This window comes from Dendrobium catenatum, unplaced genomic scaffold (assembly GCF_001605985.2).
Source record: "Dendrobium catenatum unplaced genomic scaffold, ASM160598v2 fragScaff_scaffold_1704, whole genome shotgun sequence".
Lineage (NCBI taxonomy): Eukaryota > Viridiplantae > Streptophyta > Magnoliopsida > Asparagales > Orchidaceae > Dendrobium > Dendrobium catenatum.
Window position 1 is genome coordinate 242,600 of NW_021320166.1, and position 26,354 is coordinate 268,953.

General features: G+C 35.5%; 1 protein-coding gene across 3 annotated transcripts in view; it reads left to right on the plus strand.

Annotated features, from left to right (window-relative positions):
* Positions 1–4,836: 4,836 nt before the first annotated feature.
* Positions 4,837–26,354, plus strand: part of LOC110092769 (NLR family CARD domain-containing protein 3) — a 35,989-nt gene continuing 14,471 nt past the window's right edge. The window contains exons 1-4 of one of the 3 annotated variants that reach the window (XM_028701436.1): positions 4,837–5,386; positions 15,038–15,250; positions 15,878–15,936; positions 16,088–16,225. In XM_028701436.1, the coding sequence (XP_028557269.1) occupies positions 5,050–5,386; positions 15,038–15,250; positions 15,878–15,936; positions 16,088–16,225 (747 nt within the window). In that variant the 5' untranslated portion in view covers positions 4,837–5,049. Of the gene's footprint in view, positions 5,387–15,030; positions 15,251–15,877; positions 15,937–16,087; positions 16,226–26,354 lie in introns of all 3 variants that reach the window. The other 2 variants (XM_028701435.1, XM_028701437.1) reach the window with 2 other exon arrangements.

A 26,354-nucleotide genomic window follows, 5' to 3' on the forward strand; every position in this document is an offset into this window, starting at 1 on the left:
ATGATGCCAAGGAAAAGGAGAAGGATAAGAGGGAGGAGAAGAAGAAATAGAAGAAGAAGAAAGTAGGAAAGAAGAAGAAATAGAGGAAGAGGTTACCTGCCCTAAAGAAGAAGTTGAGGCGTCGGTTGGGGCAAGAGAGACGGGCTAGTCCAGAGGGCGTCGGGATCCCGACTTGGATTCGCGCGAACAGAGAAGACGGAGATAGGTGGTCTGACCGTCTCGAGTCTTTTACGAATCGAGAGAGAAAATGAGGGAGAGGGAGTGGGGGCTTCGGCCTCTTCTCTGATTCACGAACGGGAGGGGACTGGGAGCGAGAGAGAGCGTGAGAGAGGGAGAGATCGAGAGTGAGAGCGGGGGGCTTCGGCCTGGCTCCGTGCGAACAGAGAAGAGACAGAGAGCGAGGGCGGGGTTCTGTCTAGGGCACGAACCAGAGACCAAGAGAGGAAAATAGGGATTTTATTTGGCCTCCTCTTCTCTAATCTGCACACACCGAGAGAGCGGCTAAATAGAGCCTTTGGCCTCGGTTAGGGCACCAGAGAAAAAAAAAAGAGGGGAGATCGGAGCCGTCCGATCAAATTCTTGATCGGACCGTGGGATTACAATTGGTTTCAAAATTTAATCAATTCTTGATTAGGATTTAGCTAAACCCATGGGGCTGAAATCAGGTTTAAATTGAGTAAGGTTTGGTTCGATCCGGGTCAACTCGAGCTCACCTCGACTCGACCAAAATTAATTCAATAATAAAAAATGGAATAAAATATGAAATCAAACTTGAATCAATGCCGATTCAAATTAAATTGAGTTCAATGAAACCCGATCAACTCAATCAAATGCGCTCGAAGGCTAATCAAGACAAAAATGAGGTCAACAGATTGAAAATTGGCTTGATCATCCTAGCCGATCTCACGACCGTCACGACCGTCCTGGACGATCAGTTCAAATTAAATGAAAATTGTCCAGTGCATCGGCCTGAATTCGAGCTGTCTGATCATGATTGGCCAGAACATCGACCTGAATTTGTGTTGACCGATATTTATCGTCCAGGAGCAACTATTGGTTTTTTTAATATATCGTCCTGGCCGATCCTGAGATCGTCTAGGATGATGTGATCGTATCAATCATCCTTAAATGCTTCCATGATTCACGGATCAATTTAGGCATAATTGTGTCATATCGTCCAAGCCGATCAAGAGATCGTCCTGGTCGATTTCTAAAAATACAAAATACCTAAATTGATTATGGAGGCTATTTCTTTCTATTTTGAGCCTATCGTCCAGGCCGATCGGCTAATGACATCTGCCTTATTTAAGAAATTCTGATTAGAGTTTCTGTTTTAAGCTCGATCATACAGGACGATAAAAATATCGTCCTGGCCGATGTGATTAAAAAAAAAATTCTAAATCTCTCAAGTGTGTATGTTCGATTAGTTAGCATTAGTCACTTCAAAGATTACAATTGACTCAAGAAAGGGAAAAGAAAAATTTACAGACTGATTCAACCCTAATCTACATAATCTTGAGCTGGCTTCGATTTCCGTCCAATCTTTGATTCCTAAAATGTCAGTAGTAACAGACAGTCGAAGAGAAGCAAGAGTGTTTGCCAATCATCAAAATATAAACCATGAAATCAAATTTGCAACACATTTAATTTCCGCACTTTATTTTATGTGGTAAACTTTAGTTTAAGTAGGATTATGTGAGAAAATTTGTTTGAGAGCCTTAGTATAAAAAGAAACAGACCGATTGTTTAGGACGATTGGGTACAATAATTGTATCCGGGATGATTGGTCAAAAATATGATAAAGTATCCAGGATGATCAGACATCATCCGGGATGATAAGATACAAGTGATCATCCCGAGGAGTCAAGCTAAAACTTTGGTTTAAGTTTGTGTTTTAATTAAAAGGTTTTTTAAAATACCAATTCACCACCCTCTTGGTTAGCCTTGGGACTAGTGGATTAGGGCTTAACATCCCTATCGAACTTTTAATATCAATTATACAACTTATTTTTATCAGTGATAGGAACTTAAAATCATCATTGTTGTTTCAGTAGGATAACTTATGCATTTAGAATAAATATTTTTAATTTATTGCAAGAAAGCACAACACTTTCTCATGAGTTTGATGCTCTACTTCATTAATTTATTATTTGATTCAGCATATATACTTGCGTGTATTTGAGTGGGTTTATTTATTGATATATCAAAGAAAACTTAAGTATATTTCAATTGTGCATGTCTTATCTAACTAAGTTCAAGTTGAATAAGTTTCAATAAGCTACACAAGTCCATCACATGTAAAAACCCACTGCATCAACCCTATAGTAAGAATAACTTTTATTTCAATTCAAAGCCTACGAAAGTTAGCCTAAATCCCAAACAAAATTTTTTATCAATCAACTATCTAGATGAAGTTTGACAAGAGGAAGAATAATAAAGGTGTTCCCCTCAACCAAATAACTTTAACCTCGACACCAACTTCATGAATCCTTGCTCAAGCTATCTTTTTTGGCACCCTTTGATCCATCAACACTCCTGTTTCCCTTCCTTAAATAAAATCACATTTTACTGCCACATGGTTTAAAATGGTAGCTTTCACTTTGGATCCCACAACTAATTAATTTCACTCCTCAACATTTGCTCAACATCAATTGATCACTATCCCCCTTATATGGGGCACCACTAAAATTTGATGGAGTAAACTCTATTTGGAGTGATTGCCTTGACACTTTCCAGTTGGCAGTTTGCTTGCATGATCCAAATTTGATAAAAGCGTGTACATAATATTTTGGAATCTAAATGATCCTCCTATATAAAACGAGAAAACTCTAGTAAGTGAATCATGTCTTCTATCATCTTGGTCACTTTCATGGCGTAAGAAGGTATAAGAGCCACTCTGATATGCTTGCTTAATGATTAGAGCCTTAGAGTTCTTTTAATATCCATTATTTTTATCATTCCTTATATAAGAGCTTTACTATCTCTTATAGCCTATGTTTTCTACAACCCTCTCCTCTTCTCTTGCTTAAAGGAAGGGGACTTCAACCATCACCACCAGAAGGAGCTCGATGACATGAAAGAGTGAAAAGATATTGAAACTTGAGTTGAAATACTTTTGTAGGGTCATCATTGTAATATATCTCACATAATAGGTGATAGAGTTGACCCTATATAATATTTAAAATCTTCAAACACATGGTTGTAATCATAAGGTTCAAAGAATAAAATATGATTTTATATGAGATACCATCATGTGAAATACGAGGGCCTAATTGAGGACATAATCTATTCAATGTGATTTTCTTTCTATTTCATTCTTTTGATATATAAATTTTAGGTTTTCCTCATATTTGAACAACTATTTAGTATTAGGTCCACAATATTGCCTTATAGCAACAAATAAATTTAGTATTTATCTTGAAGAGAAATGATAAGATTGAAAACAAGTAATATTCTAGGGGACATATTTAAGAGCTTTGTTGACATTATTAAACTATATAAAAAATATGACATTATCACGAAAATAAATATTCAGTATAAAAATGATGAGATTCCTCAATCTATTATCAAGAATCCAAAATTTCTTAAGAGAAATTTAAGTCCACAAAGGGGATCTAGAATAGAGCTATACCAAACATCAATGTGCTATAATGTTGGATGATCAACTCAATTATATATAAATATGACATCAAAACTATGGGCAGATTTAACATGGGGGCCCTGGGGGCACGAGCCCTTAATGGCCAATTAATTAATGTCTAATTATGACTAGTTACTATTTTAAAAAAAGGCTTATGATAATCCTTCATTAAATAGGAAAAGCTACTGTGCTTCTCCTCAAATCTCACTCTTTTAATTTTTTCAATCAAATCTCTCTCTCTCTCTCTCCCCCCCCTCCCCAAAGAAGAAGATTATGTTATTTTCTCAAAAAAAAAAAAAAAAAAAAAAAAAATCATTCCGTTTTCTCTGTCATGTACCTATTTCCAAAAAAAAAAGAAAAAAAAGAATGGCTATAGATTATTTGCACATCTTCAATTTTTAAATTACATGTTTAATTTTTATCTATAAAAATTATTACATAGGTTTACTAATATTAAATGAAATTAAAGAGTTGTTGGGGACGAGTTGGAATGGATGTGCAATAGCATTCAAAGACATATTTTTTGTTTGATACAATATAGTGAATCGTTAGTTCAAAAAGGTTTAGATAGTTTCGTATCGCATCTAATCTTGATATATCTAAGATAAAAAATTAAACTTAAGATTTTTTTTAAAGGTTTACTAATATTTAAAGAAATTAAATAATTATTTTTTATTTATTTTGTAACAAAAGGTGCTTGTTAACATAACCTTTTTATTATTTAAAAATTAAGATTAAATAATTTCTAATTTTTTTAATATTTGTAAATTATTTCATCAGATTATCACGGTGTCTTTACTTTAATAAATTAGAGTCATATAAATTTCTAATAAGATTTGAAAGTTTTGAGACAAGTTAAAATCAGTAGCGAAGTTAAGATTTTATTCAATACAAGTTAAGACTTTATGTTATTTTTAACACTTTATTATGTCTTTCATTATTATAAATTTGATAATTATATTTTCATTTAACTTAAATGAAGACTCGACATGAAAAATTATATATAATATTTAAGAAGAATATCATGATTTAAAGTTTTGAATTATAAATTTTTTATTTTATCATATATTATACCATTTTATGTTGAGTATGATTATTAAAAAAAAAATAATTAAAATCATTTATGCTGGTCCTATGCTGGCCCAGCTCCGATGAGATTGAGAGTTTTTAAATTCAATAATTTGTGATCATATGAAAAAAAATTCTGACTCCCCCTGATCAGAACTCGAGTGGCAAGAAAAAATAGCACGAAATAAGGCTTCATGGAACTCGGCAAACTTGCTGCTTGGGACAGATTTCCCCAATCTTAATTCTGATTCCATTTTCAACGTTTTAACTGCAATTTGCTCTGGTTAAAGCCCCCCAGAAAGGTCATACAAAACCCTCCAGATAAGGTTTTTAGATTCTCCATGGAATCCTCCGCCCTAGTTTCCTTCTCTTTCTACTCTTCCTTTCAAGGTGGAACTCTTGCCGGTGCGGGTGCCGCTGCCAGTTGGCGTTCTTTCAGTCGAAGCCGCCGCCGCCTGAGATCCCTCTCTTTCCCGTTTCCTTCAACAGTACAGCCTGTTGTGATCTGGCGGCGTCGATTCCTATCTGTCGTCCCCGTGGCAGCTTACGGAGGTCGCGGAAGTGCAGGGAAGAGAGCATATCGCCAGTCTCAGGTGCAGCAGGGTCTCCCTCATATTCCGGTGAAGGAGATCGCTTCGTTCGTCGTCCCCGCGGGAACTTTTCTTGCCATTACCTTCGGTTTGAACTATTAGCTTTGAAAGACTTCCGTTTCACTTTTGTTCTCTCTTATTAATGTTCCGAAATGGGAATCAGTTTTTATTTGGCGTGAAAATTGGTGTAGCTGCCATCAATGCTGGTTCTTTTGTATTTTTAGAGGGTATATTTTGGAGTAAATTAGATGGGCATTGTGACTGAAATATTGGTTGGCGATTCTATTTGACTTGAAATGGTGAAGCTTCCATCATACTTGAATTATTTTAAAAGGAAAAATCATATATATATATTTTTAATTTTTGGCCTGCTTGGTTCATCTTTGATTAAATCGGCTGCTCTTATCTCTCAACTCTATTTTTATTCATCATTTCTCCAAATCTTAATCAACTGTAATATCCTATTACCCATCTCATATCTCCTACTCTTCGTCCTCTATCAGTCCTCATTCTGATGTATGTTTCTAACGGATCTCTATTTGAAAAATGATTTGTAATAACTTATGGATGGATGAAAAATTGATGTTCAAATTTATAACCTATGGACTAATTCCTAGAAAGTTTAAAAGGTGTAACCTATGGGATTAATTCATATGTAATTTGAAAGGTTTTAGCCTATGAGATTCAATCCTTTATTATTCTAAGCTTTGTAACATCCATTGTAGCAACCTATATAATGAGACATGCTGCAAGCTTTTTTAAACATGTAAACTTAGAAGCTTTCTTTTTCATTTCTTGCTTCTTAGGTTCAGGGCCTTTCTACAGTTTTAGATGTTTATTTATAAGAGTAAAGACATTAATTTGAGTTCACTGATAACGAGTCATTGTGGTGTGCTAGTCCTACTTGATCTTCGTTGTGTCTTGTGGGATAGATGCTTGTGATATCCTTAAGCACCGATATAGAGAGCTAATCTATTTAAGGAAACTATGTAGGATACAAGTTTCGGCTTTCTTTTAGTTCTTGTGCGAAAAGTTAATTTTTTATTATGCTTTTCTATAACTTCATTGTAACATTTAGATTGAAATTACTAAATTTGTTCATTTTTTTATTTACATGCAATATTTCTAATAGTCTAAACATAAAATGAGTCTCATGTGTTCAAAGATCTGCATGTAGAGAATGTTAGGAAATAATCTCTCTTTTTTTTTTTTTTAAACTGGGTGTAAGGGGATAATGTGGAGAAGTAGCATGAAGTTGTTGATGATGATGTTGGTACATTAGTATGTAATTATAAAGTTATGATTCTAAATACAAAAATAACATCAAGCTTTTATCGCACCACGTGTGGTCAACTACATAAATCATTTTTCTTCATTGTATCTTATTAAGAGTCATATTCTCATTTAAATCTAAAAAAATGTCATTTCTAATATTTTCTAACCAAGTCTTTTTAGGTCTACCTCTATCTCTCTTAACATAGGCCTAATCTAATGCATCTACTGCCCTAATCGAGTCATAAGAAGGTCGACGTTTTATTTGAACAAACCATTTAAGGTGACTCTCTCTAATCTTATCTACCAGTTGAGCTACTACAATATTTTCACGTATATGCTCGATTTGCATTCTGACTCTAAGAGTGAAGCCACACATTCACCAAGCATCCTCATCTCTGCAACACTTAACTTAATTTTATGCTTCTCTTTTAAAGGACAACATTGTGTACCATAAAGCATTGTAGGTCTCATAACTATCTTATAGAATTTTCCCTTAAGTTTGAGGGATACTTTTCTATCACAACATGCCCAAAGTTATGATTCTAAATGAAGCATAAACTTTAATTACTTAAAAAAGGACGACAATTCACTTGAAGACATCTTTGGGTTTAGGTTTCTTATAAAAATATATGACATGAAGCCCAAAATCATGTGCAAAAGTTAGCCGATCCCACGTAGTGGGATAAAGGCTTGTTGTTGTTGTTGTTGAATCGTTATTAGTTGACTGATTCAACCATTTGGATTTGCAAAGTTATTAAAATGTCATATTTTTGATGATCTATTAATTGACACTTATTTTTAGCCCAAATTCTAGTCGGCATTTAGCAAAATTGTAGGCTTTAATATCAAATTTGATGAAATATATCTTAGTTTTTAGGATTTACACAAAATCATGCACGTAAAGTCAAATTTGCTGTCTAAAAACTTTTAATTTCAACAAAAAATAATCTTTTAATTAAAGCTAAAATGTATGTAAAATCTATGCCAAACAATATGATAGTGATCACACAAGTAGAAGCTTCACATTGAATTTAGGAGTAATAAAAAACTTACAAAACAATACCAACATCAAGCATTTATCCCACTTCGTGGATTCAACTACATGAATTGTTTTTCTTCATTTTGTTCTATCAAGAGTCAAATCCTAATTTAAATCTATTACAAAAAAAAAAAAAATTTTTCTAATACTTTATATCAAGTCTTTTTTTGTCTACCTCTACCTTTATTAACATAGGTCGGATCTAATACATCCACTTTCTTAACTGGGTCATCGGAAGATCGACGTTTTATGTGACCAAACCATCCAAGACAACTCTCTCTAATATTATCTGCCACTGGAGCTACTCCAACATTTTCATCTATATGCACCTTTCACATTCTATCTCTATGTGTAAAACCACTCATCCACTTGATCATCCTCATCTCTATAGCACTTAAAATTAATTTTATTCTTCTCTTTTAATTACTAACATTAGGGGTGTAAACGAGTCGAGTCGAGTCAAGTTTTGGCACTATCGAGCTTAGCTCGTTAGTCAGAAAGTGAGCTCGAACTTGAGCTCGAGCTCAAGTTGAGCTCCAAATGCGAGCTTGAAGTCAAGCTTGTCCTACTATAAACGAGCTCGAGCCAGCTCACGAGCTTTGGTAAGCTTTATTCGTTTTCCAAAAAAAGCTGCAACATTTATCACAAAATTCAGTTTTTCTAAAAGCTGCATCAATATTCAAAATAAAGCTACAGTATTTTCCAAAAGGCTCCCTCCCCAACTCCTTTTACCGCTCAAATAACACCCAAATCAAGTTTTTTAATTATTTTTTAATATTCAAAAAAGTTGCAACACTATTCATGTAAATGTTTACTGCTTTAATTAGCCATCCATATTTTTTGATATATTTTTTTTTTAAATTTGATTTGACAAGGACCAGTGGCTGGCTTGCATGGGATTTGACAAAGCATGCAAATATAACCAACCATCCGTATTTATTGTTAAGTTTTTTTTAACTATTTAAATTTAAATAAAATAAATATTATTTAATAATATTAATGATAGTTTGAACCGGCTCGTGAGCTCACGAGCAGAGCCGAGTTTGAGCTCGAACTCGAGCTCGTTTAATAAATAAGCTCGAGTTTGAGCTCGAGCTCGAGCTCGTGGCTCGATAAGCTCGGCTCGCGAGCTCATTAACTAGTCGAGCTCGAGCCGGCTCGGCTCACTTACACCCCTAGCTAACATTATGAGTCATTAAGTATTGTAGGTCTCACCAAATTCTTATAAAAATTTTCATTAATATTGAGGGGTACTTTTTTATCACGGACAAGCCTAATGCATTCATCGACTTCAACCATCCATCTTGATTTCTACTGATAATATCACCCTATCTATTTCACCATCGTTTTGAGCAATAAACCCGAGATACCTAAAACGTGCACTCTTTTTAACGTCTTGATCACCTAATATCATAATTCCATCACTAAAACTATTACTACTAAAATTACATCTCATGTATTTTGTTTTAGATCTACTCAATTGAAAACCTTTATACTCTAATGTTATCCACCATAATTCAAGTTTTTTTTTTACTCTCTCTCTAGTCTTATCAACAAGAAGAACATCATCAACAAAAGGCATACCCAAGGATATATTCTCTTGCAAATGTCTAGTGAGAAAATCCACTACTAAAGTAAAAAGTTTTGAGCTTAAAGCTAGTCCTTGATGTAATCCAACTGAAATTTGAAAATACATGGTCAAACCACATTGTGTTTGAACACATGTAGCAGCAGTTGAATATAAGCATTAATAACTCCTTTGTTTTCTAGAACTCTCCATGTACTTCTCTTGTAGCTTTATCATATTCTTTCTCCAAATCAATAAATATCATATGTAGATTCGCCTTACTCTTTCTATGCTTCTCCATCAAAGCTCTCAACAAATGTATAGCTTCTATAGTAAACCTACCTGACATGAATCCAATCTGGTTTTGAGAAATATTAATATCACGTCATAACATGTGATTAATTACTCTCTCTCCCATAATTTTAATGTATGACACATTAACTTAATTCCTATATAATTCATACACTCATATGCATCACATTTAATCTTAAAAATAGGAACGAACACTATCCTTTTTAACTCATCTAACATCTTTTTATTCTTCAAAATAATATTAAAAGTTTAGTAAGCTAAGAAATGCCTTGATCTTCTAAGCACTTCCACTCCTCTCTTGGAATATCATAAGGTGCCACTATTTTTCAAGCTTTAATTTCTTTAAAGCCTCTCCAATTTTGGCTTTACTAATACAATATTGTAACAACAACATCAAGCCTTAATCCTACTACGTGAGGTCGATTATGTGAATCATTTTTCTCCATTATGCTTTGTTAAGGGTCAAATTTTCATTTAAATTTAATAAAAAATTATAATTTCTAAGATTTTCTAGCCTAGTCTTTTTAGGTCTACCTCTACCTTTTTTAACATAGGCCAAATTCAATACATTTCTTCTACGAATTGGATCATCGAAAAGACGACATTTTATGTATCTAGAGCATCAAAAGCAACTCTCTCTAATATTATTTGCCATTGGAGCTACTCCAACCTTGTCACGAATATACTCATTTCATATTCTATCTCTAAGAGTGAAGCCACTCATTCATTTGAGCATCCTCATCTTGGCAACACTTAACTTAATTTTATGCTTCTCTTTTAATCATTAAAACTTTAATTCTATTAATTTCTATGATATTATTCTTCAAATTTTTATTTATAATTACACATTCACCGTTTCTAGTATGAATTCTACTCTAATATCATAGTTTAAATCTTTAACTTTCAATCTTCTTGTCCTTCTCTCCAACTTATTTAGTTTCTTGAATGCATAGAATATCTACCTTCCTATGAATTATAATATCTATTAATTCCATTAATTTTTCTATAAGAGAACCTATATTCTAAGATCATATTCTAATTGTTGTTGCTAAGGTCACTAAAGTCAATCAATCGTAATATTCTTTAAAAAGTTTATCAAAATAATTCATCAACTTATGTTAAATATCATCTTCTAAGAAAAACACTTTTTGATGTCCATCTTTAATTCATTTCACTTGAACTAGGTCCTTACTTCTCCTATCTCTTGCTTGACTAACTTATACATACATCTTCCTCCCTTCTTAATATCTAATTTATTATATAAATCGCTAAAATTATATTCCTTATATCGCATATTACTTTCTCAGACTCCGTATTTTTTATCTTTCCCAATTTTTTGTACTTTACTTCTAAACCAATTTTTAAAACAAAATTTCTTATTTTTTATTTTTTCTTGTACATTTTGATTCCATCACCAGCTATTTTTATCATTTAGAATTTTTCCTTTTGATTCTCCTGGCACATATTTTGTAACATTCTTAATATCACTAGTTGCATTTTCCCACATAATATAAGCATCCTCATGAACAGCCCAAATCTTTAGATCTTGAATCTTACTCTCAAAAATATTTTTATTATCATTGTTTAAGTGCTCCCATCTAATCTTAAGATAACATTTTATTTTATTTTCATATTCTACAACTTCATCTTAAAATCGAAAACTAATAAGTGATGTTTGCTACTTAAACTTTCACTCAGAAGAGCTTTACATCTCTACAATCTAAACGATCGAATTTTTTTATAAGAAAATAATTAATTTGTACAACAACAACAACAACAACATCAAGTCTTTATCCCACTACGTGGGGTCGGCTACATGAATCCTTTTTCTCCATTGTGTCCTATTAAAAGTCAAATTCTCGTTTAAATCTAATAAAGAATGGTCATTCCTAATATTTTCTAACCAAGTCTTTTTAGGTCTACCCCTACCTTTCTTAACATAAGTCAAATCTAATACCTCTACTCTTCTAACCGGGTCATCGCAAGGCCGCCGTTTTATGTGACCAAACCATCTAAGGCGACTTTCTCTAATCTTATCTTCTACTGGAGCTACTCCAACATTTTCACGTATATGCTCATTTCGTATCCTACCTCTTAAGAATAAAAAAATGTATTAGTTTATAAAAGTTTACTGAAGTTCAAATTCTGGTGGTATGCTTAAAGCTTTTTGAACAAGGAAACAACCATCGTATTCCAAATTAACTTTTCACATTTAAACATTTGTTTACAATTACATGAATCCTAAGTATACATTCCTGTAATAATTTTTGTTATGTGCACGTTTCATTACATGTTCTTTGAGATTAGCATTTTACATGCCCAGCCTTTGATCCATCTTAATTTAAAACAGCTAAGAACCATTTTTCAATCTCTTAGAAATTATTTCGTTGAACAGTTTCCTTTCTGAACTTTCTGCTAATTGGTCAGTCCGATCCAATTTCAATCGAAACAAAATCAGATTGTGTCAGGTTATTTTGATTCGGGCTAGTCCAATTTAATTGGTCTTCTTTGAGTATTCATATTTAATCCTATGTGGCATGAGATCCGATGCAAGTATTTTCCGTGAGCCTTACTAAAAATGTAGCTTACCTAATGTCTATTGAACAAACATCCCCTAGGAACTATGTTGAATTATATGATAACTTGAATAAGACAAAACTAACTAAACATCTCTCCTATACACAAAAATTGAAATCCAATTCGCCTCCACAACTATCGTACAAGCGGACAAAAAACGTTTTTCTTAAACTTTAAAGTTAAATGTAGCGCACATTCAAATAATGAACTCTTGAGCGAATATTTAAATTTTATATTTTTTAAAATCCTACCTCATGCATTAAAATATAATTCCTTAAACTTAAATGCGATGCATCGAGAAGCATGTCAACACATCTAGGAGTGTGCAATAACCTTTGGAAGCAAGCAAAAATCCTGAGAAAAGTGTTACCACCTCAAGAAGCGAGTCACTACCTCGAGAAGCTTACAACCCAACGATGTGCACTACATTAAATGCATGCGAATATGTTATGTAAATACATAAAAATTAGTGCAAGTGCATCACGTGAACACATCGAAAAACGTGCATGTTAATTTAAAAAGAAATTTCAATTCCCTGCATGTACTTCGACAAATGTGCTAAAAGCTCATTAATTAAAATTTAATTTTCAAATTAATTACTCGCATGTGCTCTGACCATCGCATGTACCTCCTAATTCAAAGATCTGAGAATATTGTACATGTTAAATTCCAAGTCCAATCCTTCTCCTTATAAAGACTGGAGTCAACATGACTTGAATTAACAAGCGAATGCCTAATGACAAATGTAACAATATATTTAATTTTAATGGTTACATTAGGCCTTCAGAGGCTCTTTGAATGAAACTCATCGTAAAAACTAAACTCTCATTTATTTGCGCTCGCATAACAAATTTGTTAAATCATCAATTGAGCTCAATCCTTTGTTGGCAGCCAAACAAAATTGACAAGATTCAATATATAAAATAAAATTACCTATATTTCTGATGATAGCCATGTTAAAAGTTAATATCAATTTGAAGGGATTTTATCCTTTCAAATTGCTTCTAAACCTCAATGAAATATATATATTTTAAATAATTTTCACGCCATCTCGATGATGGCCGTGTTGAGAGCTAATATCAACAAGAGGGGTTATTTTTCAAATTCAATCAAAACTCTTAGGTTCAATATCCATATAATAATTAATATTTAAAATTAAAATTAATTACTTATAACTTAAAACAAAATTCATTCACCATCCGCAAACGTTTGGTGAAGGCGATGAACTCAATGATAACTCTAGCTCCCAAAGAGCAAATCTCCAAATTTAGAATATCACTAAGATTCATTCTCAAATAATTTTCCGTTAGTAAGGGCGTTCCATTTGTCCTCTAACCAGTGGCTTGGCAAGACGACGGCTCCACAGGATCTATAGTTTGGCTTGAAGGCTCCACGTGATATGGTTATGAATGGTTCTCTAATTGGTGGTTTGGCTAGACAATTCCACAAAGAACCTGTGATTTGGCCAGACGGCTCTACATGGTAAATTATTATGACCATGACCCTCTGATCTCGTGACTTAGTCGAATAACTCCATTATATTATGGTCATGGCTAAAAGCTCATATGTTCCCCAATGGTTATTACCATTAAGTAATTAATTATATGGTATAGTCGATAGTACAAAAAGCCCTTTGTTAGCTAAGGTTGACTTGAATTCGTCTTTTAAATATATATTCATCCCATATCTACATGGTATGCTTGTACAAATCGACAAGTTTTACGCTGGCTGTCGACTACCTAACGCAACCCTCCACTTTTCTCATCCAGGACTTGGGACCTGGCAACGGCAGTGTTAAGAAAATAATTAATTTGTAATGTCAATAAAAAACTCATACTGTAATAAAAAAAATCCTGGTATTAGTTTTGACCAAAAGCAGCCGCTCTTGCAAACTGATTACAAAAATATATATAGAAGCTTACAAAGAAAGATTTATTCAAATAAGAAATCTAAGTCTGAGGCTGGTACATGGAGATGACTTCCCTCAGACAACGGCAGTGTTAAGAAAATAATTAATTTGTAATGTCAATAAAAAACTCATACTGTAATAAAAAAAATCCTGGTATTAGTTTTGACCAAAAGCAGCCGCTCTTGCAAACTGATTACAAAAATATATATAGAAGCTTACAAAGAAAGATTTATTCAAATAAGAAATCTAAGTCTGAGGCTGGTACATGGAGATGACTTCCCTCAGAAGCAGTCAATCAACACTTCCACTGTATATGATGAATGCATATCCAGCAAGCACATAGATTTGAGAGGAAAGCATCAACTGTGGTGCTATAATCACAAATTAGCAAATCAGTGATCCCAGCTTTAGCAAATATCTATGATGGCTAAAACAACAATCCATAACCCACAAGTCATGAAAAATGGGAACAATGAATCAATAATTCTGAGATACCCTTTCAATAATAGTAGACAATCAATTATTCTAAGAGCCCAAACGACCAAGCTGAGAGTCAATCGACAAACTGATATTGAACCAGACTAGGAAAACATCCAAATCTGAGAACTAAAGACTAAAGTAACAATGCACTGGAGAACATAGCTTATTATCTATAGGGATCATCATCATAGGCATATTTATACCAAACCAATTAATATAACATTAAAAAATCATGAAATAAAAAACAACAAAAGTAGCATGAAAATTCAAAATGTCAATTTGCTTGGCTCAACGATCACATCCTGCATTTCTGTTATATATAAAGTTTGAGATTTGCATCACTATAACTCCATCTTGCTTTAGCATCCTTTCAATTTCGTTTGAGAATTAGTTACGAGTAAGTAGGGCAATATTATGCATCTATGTTATGATAAAATTTGCATTTTGAAGCTATGAAATAGTCTTAAGTGTTAGCTTTTTTATGATAATGCTATGAAAATATCGCTTTTGATGAAAGGTTAAACTAGTAGTTATGCTTTGAAGTTAGATTGGTGTACTAATTTGTTACTTTAGCTGGCAGTTTTATGGAAGGTGGTCGAGAAAGTTCTTATAACAAAGCCAAAGGGTCAGCCATCGACCGAGAATAAATCTACAACAACAGGAGTGAAGTGGTCCTTTTCCCCTGGGACAAATCTGCCAATGGGAAACATTTTCAAGAATGCAAGGGACTCAAATAAAAAGCTCAATGAATTTATCAAAGAACTCAAGACATTTAGAAGTGTTGACTTATCTGGTAGGTGAACTGTTTATTATTATTGTTCTTTGATTCCAAAACTTGTTTTTGATATTTTGAACTTTTTTTTTTGTTAAAACTGCAAAACTTATCAATCAACAGCTCTTCGAGATGATTCAACTTATATTTGTTTCCAACAGTTTTAGCCTATCCATGTTATCGAGAGATGAGTTGTGCCAATAGCCAACATTTAGTTCAAACTATTGGTGTCATGAATACCTATTACCTTTCATATCCAATAAGCTTAAAACTATGTATGGGGGCCAACCTCCATTATATCAGTACGAGTGTATATACTAATTTTAATCTTATGGTAAAACACACTTAACATCAACAATTTCATCCTCAAGTATGATTCCATAATGCCACTAATTGCCAATATCTGAAAAGTATCTTTGGGGTCCAAGTCCATATGCAGTCAAAGGAACGCAAATGAATCACTTCACAAAATTTTTAAAGTTTCTAAATCATCATATTGGGTTCTGCAGCCTAAATTGTTTACAATTTGGAACCTATAATTATTTTAATTGCTTTAGTTTCTTTCTTATAGACACCTTTTCCACTCTCAAGATCTTTTCATACAATATGGTGAAATTTTAGCTTTTGTTGACTAGTGTTTTTTCATAGGCCATAACTTTGGGGATGATGGGCTATTCTTTCTTGCTGAAAGCTTAGCTTTCAATCAGGTGATCTTCAGTTTCATGGCTCTCATCTCAAATTTTAGTTTGTTTGGTGTCTGGAACATTAATAGTGCCATAGTTTAATTTAAAGAAATTATCCTGTGCTTGCATGTCTTGCCTATATGAGCAATGACAAATATCTGCTTCCTTTCCTCAGAGTGCAGAGGATGTGGATTTTTCTGGAAATGGGATAACAGCTGCTGGATTGAAAGCATTTGATGGTGTTCTTCAAGCAAATACTGTATTGAAAACACTCAATCTATCTGGAAATGCAATTGGTGATGAAGGAGCTAAGGTTGCTACACTCCCCCAATTTGGTATCTATTCCTTGCTTTTTAAATTTTGATTTACCTTATGTTCATATTGTAAATTAATTAAAAAAATTAAGGGTATGCGTTCAAACTGCATTCAGACTGTAGTACTTTAAAAATATAACCTGGAGAAAGTGGTCGTCTTTATATATGTTTAATTTAAATTTTGTTGAATATGCTGCTTTGTATTTGCTAATTGAATTTTTTTTTTAATGTTTTGGATGTCTCATTGGTAGATGTTTTCTGAAAAAGAAAAATATTTTGGATGTGTATACTGGTGGAATGATAATAGCTTGATTAATCAAGTTTTAGCAGTGCAACATTTATGCATCAGTGGTGCCGTAAGAAGATCCAATGATAAGAAATTCAAAGATCATGGCATGTTCATATCATCAACTAGTTGAGGTATTCTGCCCCAGAACAATTCATTTGAATGTACGCTTGATGCAAAATTCTATGCAGAAATAGCTTAGGAGTCAATTGGACGGAGTAGTCTTTCTTCGTGGGCAATGTCTTGTAGCTTAAAAGCATCTTGTTAGCCCGGTTTCTATTGAACCCGCCCAGCCGGCCCAAAGCATTGTGCCGGTTCTTACTTACAGGAGGCGGACCAATCCAGTCAGCCCCCTAGGAATTGTCGCCCAAGCTCCTAGTGGATCCCACTAGGCAATTAATAAGGAAGGAGGGGGGGCTGGGGTTGGAGGGAATGTTTGAATGAAGTATATGAATTTATGTATTAAATATTAGATGTTTAGGGTTAGGGTTATGCTTTGTTTTGTGGCTGATTTTGGAGTTCTTGTTCATGGTGTCTTGGGCCCTAGATTCATCTAGGGATTGGAAGAGAATGATCCTCCTTCAAATTGAGGATCAATTATATCTTGCTTTATTTCTTCTGTTAGTTTAATTTCTTCAATAAAAAAATACTATTTTATTGATTTTTCCCATCGAATTTGTGGAGCGTTTTGCCGTTTCTGTCTCTCTTGTTAGGGAACTTGAAATTTTCAAGTACTCCCAAACAAATTGGTATCAGAGCTGATTTTGAAACTGTTTGTGGGCTATTTTTTGGAAAATCAGCTTTGTTTTTTGGCCAGAGCGAATGATTTTTTGCTGTTTTTGATCAATATCCAGATTTTTTGGACCTACAAAATTTCTTGGTGTTGATGGCGGCGAAGAAGGCAGATGCATTGGAGGAATGCCTTGAATGAGATATGAGTCAAATAAAAGTAACAGTGGAAGATAGAATTTTATCCATAGAAGACAATGTTTCATCCGTGGAAGGTAAGGTTTTTGATCTTCATGAGATGGTGAAGAAGATATTGAAAAATCAAATTCAAACGGCGGCATCAAAGGCAAAAGGACCAATGGGGAGAAATAGCAAATTCTGAATTCCGAAGGAGGGACAATGAGGTAGAAATTATGGAGGAGCGAGGTGGAATGTATGGAGAGAGATGTGGTTATGGTGTGCATGAATCAAGAGGTGGTGGTTGGGAAGGAAAAAAGGGAGATTACAGTTGGAGGGTGTTGATTTTGAAGGGAGGAGAGGAGAAAGTGAAGAAGGGTTTGGGTACGAGCAGGGAAGAGAAGATCGGGATATTTGGGGAGAACCAAGCACTTGGGAAAGGGGAAACTATGGGGGAATACGGGGAAACGGGAGAGATCTAAAGGTGAGGAAGCTAAAGATGCCCATCTTTGAAGGGGAGGACACACACTGATGGATCTACAAAGTGGAGATGTATTTCACCGTCAATGGGCTGACGGAGGAGGAAAAGCAGGGTTATGTTTAGAGGGTGAGACATTGTCCTAATATCAGTGGAGGGATCAGAGGAGACCCATACGGAGTTGGAGGGAATTCAAAGAATTCTTATTGGAAGTTTTCCAATCGGTAGTTAAGGGGACTTCTATGAGCAGTTCTTTGCACAAGTACAGGACGGATCAATAGAAGACTACCACGAGAGATTTGAACACTTAGCCAGTCGGGTGGAGCGACTATCATAGACTGTGTTGGAGGGAAACTTCATGAAGGGACTCAAATTCGAGATCAGAGCTACGGTGAGGGTCATGAGGCCCCGTGACTTGGGAGAGGCAATTGAGTTGGCACAATTGGTGAAAGATTAGAAGTATCTAGAAAGGGGAGCTAGGAGTAGCAGTTCAGGTGGCTCTTACAGGATGACTACCACTCTTCTAACTCCCAAGGATCCTGCAGCAGATGGTTTTGGTGAGGTCATCAGGGAGCAGCCAGGAGGAGGGAGTGGGGGAAATTTCAAAATATTGATGGAGAGGGAGATGCAAGAGAAGAGGGAGAAGTGATTATGCTTCATGTGTGATGAGAAATATATTATAGGGCATAGGTGTAGGGACCGAATTCTTCAGGTTCTCACCGCCTATTATGACGAGGAAACTGAGGGAGGTCAGGGTGAGGTAGAGGGAGAGATGGAGGACAAGCTGCACCTGGATGTGGTGCAGGTATCCTTGAACCAGTGGTAGGATTCATCCTAAATCATGCTATGAAAGTGAAAGGAGAAATAACAAATATAAAGGTGGTGGTGTTGATTGATAGTGGGGTTACCCACAATTTCATGTCCAATTTGGTTGTGAACCAATTGGGGGTGAAATTGGTGGATACATGATGTTATGGAGTGATGATGGGTACAGGAAAGGTAGAGATGGGCCAGGGGATTTGTAGAGGAATAGTGTTGACTATACAGGGGATTCGGATGAAGGAGGTTTCCTCCCATTGGAGCCAGGGAGTACTGATATCATTATGAGGATGAAGTGGCTGCAGACCTTGGGAGACACCAAGGTCAACTAGGGGGAATTGACGATGGAGCTGACGGTGGAGGGGAGAAGAATAGTGATCAGGGGGGATGTAGGGCTCTCCAAAGCTATAGTTTCACTTAAAACCATGATGAGGCAGGAGGTGGGGGGAAGGTTATCTGGTGGAGCTACACAGGTTGGAGATGAGTAGACTAGAGGAGGGAGGGGATGTTTCTCTTTATGTACAACCATTGTTTCAACAATTCAGTGAGGTTTTTCATTCACCTCAAGGATTGCGACCATCAAGAGAGCAGGAGCATGCTATTACATTGAAGGAAGGTGTCCCCCATCAGCGTAAGGCCCTACCGCTATCCTCAATTTTAAAAGGATGAGATTAAAAAATTTATTAAATAGACTCTAGAAGCAAGGATTATCAGGCCCAATGTTAGCCCTTTTTCTATCATAATATTACTTGTTAGAAAGAAAGATGGGAGTTGGAGGTTTTCTGTAGACTATAGGGTGCTAAATAAGGAAACAATGCCTGATAAGTTTCCTATCCCAGTAATAGATGAACTGCTAGATGAGTTGAGTGGAGCAATTATCTTCACCAAGATAGATCTGAAGTCAAGATACCACCAGATCAGGATGAAAAGAGAGGATGTGCCAAAGATTGCTTTTAGAACTCATGAAGGACATTATGAGTTCCTAGAGATGCCTTTTGACCTCATTAACGCCCAACCACTTTTCAGTCCCTCATGAATAAGTTCTTCAGACCCTACCTCAGCCCCTCATGCAGTTTTTGTTGGTGTTTTTTGATGATATCTTGATTTATAGTAGGGAAGAGGAGGATCACTGGGAGCACTTGAGGAGAGTGTTAGGGGTGTTACAGGAGGAGCACCAATGGAGGGCCAATATGAAGAAATGTTGCTTTTCCCAAGCCAATGTGTAGTACTTGGGGCATATTATCTCTCAGGAGGGGGTGGCAGTAGATCATGCTAAAATTGAGGCTATGTTGAGATAACCAATGCCCAAAAATCTTAAAGAGTTGAGGGGATTCTTGGGATTGACATGATACTATAGGAGGTTTGTGAAGGGGTACAACACCATCGCATGGCCCCTGACAGAGCAGTTAAAGGATGGATTCTTATGGGGAGGGACGACCACAATAGCTTTTGAGAGCTCGAAGAAGGCCATGACCACTGTATCGGTTTTGGCCCTACTAGACTTCACGCAAGTCTTCATAGTGGTTACAAATGCCTTAGGATATGAACTAGGAACAATACTTATACAGAGTCGTCGACCCATTGCGTATTTCAGCAAATATTGACAGCTAGGGCCAGGTTGAAATTAGTTTATGAGAGGGAGTTGATGACCATCGTGTTAGCCATCCAGAAATAGTGACTCTACTTGTTAGATAGGCATTTCATCGCCAGAACAGATCAGCGGAGTCTGAAGTACATGTTGGAGCAGAGGATGGTGACTGAAGAGCATCAGAGATGGTTGTCTAAGTTGCTGGGGTATGATTTTGAAATACAGTATAGGTCAGGATGGAGAACAAGGTGGCAGATGCATTGTCTAGATGCATGGGGGAGTTGCAGGCGATAGTAGGGTCGGTCCTATTAATGATAGATTGGGAGGCCATTAAGGAGGAAAGTGCTCGGGATGAGGAGTTGGGGAGGATTATGGCAGATCTATTGAAGGAGGGGGATAACCACCCAGGGTATTCTCTAGAAGGGGAGAGGTTGTTGTATCAGTGGAGGTTTGTGATGCCTAGGACATCAGTCCACATTCCACACATACTCCATGAATTCCATGAGATCGCTGTATTGGAGACGTACAAGAGAATTGCCTCAGAGTTGTATTGGAAGGGGATGCACAAGGATGTGGAGGAGATGATAGTCAAATGTGAGATTTATCAAAGAAACAAGTACATGACCATGTCCCCAGGAGGATTACTACAGCCTTTAGCTTTACCATGGTGGGTGTGGGAGGAGGTATCCATGAACTTCATAGATTGACTACCCAGATCATAAGGGTTCACAGTGATCTTGGTGGTAGTGGATAGATTAAGAAAGTATGCTCATTTCATTCCCTTATGACATCCCTACACCACCGTGATAGTGGCATCAGATTTTATCAGGGAGGTGGTTTGCTTGAATGGAATACTAGAGTCTATAGTATCAGATCTGGATAAGGTGTTTCTTAGCTATTTTTGGGGGGAGTTTTTTAGACTGCAGGGGACAATACTTAAGAGGAGCACCGCCTACCACCCCCATACAGATGGTCAGACATAAGTGGTCAATAGAATCTTGGAAACATACCTATGATGCTTTGTGTCGAAGACACCCAAGCTGTAAGCCAAGTGGTTGATATGGATAGAATATTGGTACAACACTTCATATCATTCTGCTTCTCAGATGATCCTATTAAAAGTGTTGTACGAAAGGGATCATCCTCACTTGTGCACTTTGGGCATAAAAGCACTCCAGTTTCCTCAGTAGAGTATTTGGAGGAAAGAGAGTTGGTGTTGGAAGAATTGAAGAGGCATTTATTGAGGGTCTAGCAGATTATGAATAAACAGGTTAATGGGCATATGAAGGATATCCAATTTAATGTGGGGGGCAAGGGTATTCTTAAAACCCCGACCTTATAGGTAGAGGACCGTCGTCCGTTGCCAACAGAAGGAATCAAAAGCTTGCACCAAGGTATTTTGAGCATTTTGAGGTGCTTGTAAGGATCAGAGAGGCAACATACATGCTGAAATTACCTTCAACGACAACCATACACCCTGTTTTCCATGTTTCACAATTGAGGAGAGCAATTGAGGAGCATGTAGTCAGTTCTGAGCTACCTGTCACTTTTACAGAGGACTTGGAGGTGATACATGAACCCCTTGTGTTACAAGGGGTGTGTTAGGGGGAGTAAAGGAGGCATTGATCAGGTCGGAGGACTTTTCAGATTATGACGCGACATGGGAGTCTTATGAGAGGGTGAAGCATCAATTTCCTTCTTTCATCTTGAGGACAAGGTGGTTCTATGGGAGAGCGGTATTGTTAGGTCGATTTCTATTGAACCGGCTCAGTCAGCCCAAAGCATTGGGTTGGTTCTTACTTACAGGAGGTGGACCAAGCCAGTCCGCCCCCTAGGGATTGCCACTCAAGCTTCTAGTGGACCCACTAGGCAATTTAATAAGGAACGAGGAGGCGGCTGGGGTTGCAGGGAAGTTTGAATGAAGTATTTGAATTTATTTCTTGAAATTTTCAAGTACTTCATAACACTTCCCACTAACCATTTTCCTCTTCTGTTAGAGAGGATTTGCTGATATGATCGTAGTGTTAAATGAGTTATCTTCATGGGCAATTTTTTTTGCTTAAAAGCATTCCATTGACCATTTCCCTCGTGTTAACAAAATTGGTTTTGGTTCGGTTTTGAAAGGCCATTGTTGTGTTTGGGAGGGAAAATAATGTTCATTTGTCTCTGAATAATCCAGACATGCAAATGGTTTGAAATTTAATATCCATTATAATAGTGTCTAAGTTGATATGAATATGATCCGATAAGTTTGCATTTCTGCATTTTCTATTTTGTGAATGTCTCTATATGTTTCCGAATGTATTAGCTCTGTCTTAGAGCGTGTCCTGACAGTTTTGTGTGTGCAAACCTAATGTATGAAATTTTTTCTTGAGAGCGTTACAACGCCGTGTTTGGTGAACATTGTGGCTCTCAACTCTCTATATTTTCAATTTTGAAATTGAGCAAAATGGATTTTAGGGGGGTTGTGGCGTCGAGGGTAAAAGTAAATTGTGGGTTCTTAGTGGTTCAAATATGAGGAATAATATTCTACATGAGTTACACTATTCTAGATATACTATTCATCTTAAGAGTAGCAAGATCTATAATGATTTGAAACGAATGTTCTAATGGCCTAGATTGAAAAGTGAAGTGCTGAATTTGTATTGAAATGTGAAATTTGTAAGTTGGTCAAAGCAGAACATCAACAACTTAGTAGTTTGTTACAATTGTTGCCCATTCTTGAGTTGATGTGTAAATTTTGCTGTGTTTTTCTAGGTCGAGGCAATAACATAATGCTATATGGGTCATTGTGGTTCATTTGAAGAAATCTTCTCATTTTCGTCTTATCCGACAAACTAATTTTGTAGAAAGGTTAGCACAATTATATGTGTGGGAAAATGTTAGACTGCATGAGATACCTAAGTTAATTATTTCTAATTGTGATAGTATATTTACCTCTAGACTATGGAGGAGTATTCAAGAAAATCTGGGTTAAAAATTGCATTTCAGTGCTACTTTTTATCCACTGATAGATGGTCAGTTTGAAAGAACAATTCAAGTACTAGAAGATCTTCTAAGAGTTTGTATTATGAATTTTGGTGGTGGTTGGGAAGATCAAATCCCTCTAATAGAATTTACTTATAACAAAATCTTTCAGTCTAGCATTAATATGACCCTTTATGAAGCTCTACAAGTTGAAAATGTAAGACACCCTTGTCTTCAATAGAGGTGGGAGAGAGAAATATGTTATGGCCAATTCTAATAGATGATGATACTGAAAATATTCGTCTGATTAGGGATAGATTGAAATTTGTGGAGGATAGGTAGAAAAAATATTATGATTTAAAGCATCGATTTGTTGAGTTTTAGGTTGGAGACTTTGTATATATGAATGTTAGCTTAATGAAAAGTGCAAGAAGATTTGGAAAACAAGGAAAGTTGAGCTCATGGTATATTTGTCTATTTGAGGTAATTGAAAGGATTGGAAAGTCTGCTTATTGTCTGTTAGTGCTTGAACATTTATTTGAAAGCGCTATATTTTTTGGGGAGTGGTGCGACGTTCAGCTCTCTATATTTTTTGTTTTGAAATTGAGGTAAAATGGTTTTTATAAAGCGCTACGATGGCAAGGGTGGCGCAGTGGCGCCGTGCTATTTGTTTTTCGAAGGAAATTAAGTGTTGTAGTGTTGGGTATTTGAGCACCTAGTATTGAGAAAGGAAATTTTATTTAAATATCAAAATTTATTAAAACTCATTTTACCAAATTATTCTCCCCTTATGTAACTAGTTAGAGACAGATAGAGGAGAATTCCTAGAGAGAGAAAATTCATTTCGAATAGCTTCAAGCCAATTTCATCCGTCGAGCCAATTCGGTAAATTGTCTGGGTCAAGTTAGGATATTTTTACCATGTCTCAGTTTTTAATAATTCGGAGTTTTTGAGATTTTTTTTATTTAAATTCTAAAAATTTAGAACAAAAGTGGGTAGATTCTAACAATCGGTAAATTTTCACAATCTAACTTTTGATAGATAATAGATTGCAATATTTCACATATTTTTATATATTATTTGTGAATTTTAATTGAGTAGTTCTTAAATTATAATGGTTTAAATAATCTAAAAAATATCCTAACACCGATAAATAATGTTGTAGCACAACAAAAACCTTCAAACATAGTTGTGACAAATTTGTTTGCTGATTTACCCATATTTCTATATGTTTTTATATTAGTAGGGCATTTTGATAATATTTACTATATCTAAAAATGTGATTATTTTTGTGTTTATCTATCTAAAATGTCTGAATTGGGAAAGTTTTGATTTTGATGTATGCTGGGAGTTCTGATGTGTTGTGCTGGGAGTTATAACGACTTGAATTTCTAAATATTTATAGTGTTAAAGTATTGATAGTTATAGGGGTCTATCATCTGATATGCTAACACAATGAGTCATAAGTACTTGATATCTGAAATTTGATATTTGCTGGGAGGAATAAGGACTTGAGGGGAAATGATTATGATTTATTATGAGCAGCTGATGTGATGTATTTAAATTTCTATTATTTGTAATTTAGTGCGTTGTGCTTATTGTTTTTAATTTTGTTTTCTATTATAAAGGTTTTCGTTTAAATTACATTACCTAAAACTGATAATATTATCAAAAATGTTCAAAATGTTCATTGGATTTTGTGAGGGTGATCATTTTAGTCTAGACTATTTCCTATGCTCATTTTCGTCCTTTAACTCTTGGAAGTTGTCCATTTTAGTCCCACTGTTAAATGCGTTTTCTATTTTTACGGAACTTTCACACGTGAATAGTTAAGTGAGGGTGTATTTGTCTTTTTAATATCATTTATGTGTAGCCCTAATATCATCAAAAGATGTTGAAGAGTAGTTGCAATCTAGATTTAAAAAAAGAGTAGTTGCAATCTAGATGTTCAAAAATTCATTTCCAAAAATTAGGCTATTAGCCCTAAGGAAAAAAAAAGAGTAATTGCAATCTAGTGATGGCAACGACCAATGGGGGATGGGCATGTGTACTCGTTTGTGGACAAAAGTTGTGATTGATAGCTAGCATATGACTTAACATGTCACACTTGGAAGTTAAGGTTGAAGCTAAGGTTGTCGTTAGCATATGACTTAGTCGTTTGTGGACAAAAGTTGTGCTGCACCCGAGGATGTTGAGAGCCTTGAGGCCTTGCTCCTTCTCTATTTTTTGGCCTCAACGTCTTAGGGTGAAAAATGTTTCTCAACTTCTTGTTGGCCTGAGGTGAAATGCATTCATTCACTCATTGTTAGTCTCCGCTTTTAGGCGAGACAAATTCAATCCTCCGCTCAATATCACAAAATAGCAATCTCAGCTATCGTCCATCAGCTTTAACCCTCATCTGTTCTTTGACACCCTCCGGTAAGGATATTAGGGCTATGTTGAATTGTAGTTTAAAAAAGATAAATATATCTTCATTAAACTATTCATGCATGCATGCAACTTTAGTCCAAATAAATTAGTGTATTTAATGATGGGAATGAGTCTGTTCATGTTTAAAGAGCTAAGAGACAAAAATTAGCACTTAAAATAGTCTTAAGACTAAAATGAACAACCTTACAAAATGCAATAACCATTTTGTTCATTCTGACTCTATTCTAAATGTAGATTCTATCGAGATTATTTTACCAGGGATCATGTTAGAATTCTAATTCCTATTTCTGTTCTTTGGCATACGTGTTTGGAGAGGAAATATTCAATACATGGGGGAGGTATGAAGTTCAAACTCCTTTAAAAAATGAAAAAAGATGCAAAAGATAGGGGGGCAAAGTTCAACTAGCAGCATATCATTGTGAGGTTGGATATGCTAATTGGTCTATTAAGATCAGCTAGGAGTATAGATTCTAAATACTGTAGAGGGGATCCTCTATTTGCCTCTCTTTATTGAATAAGAAGATATCATGTTTCTGTTATTATTTGGCATTTGTAGTCAGGTAGCTTTAACCTGTATCTGGTTTTGGTTAAATTTTCTTGATTGCTAACAACAACAACAACAATATTAAGCCTTTGTCCCACTACGTGGGGTCG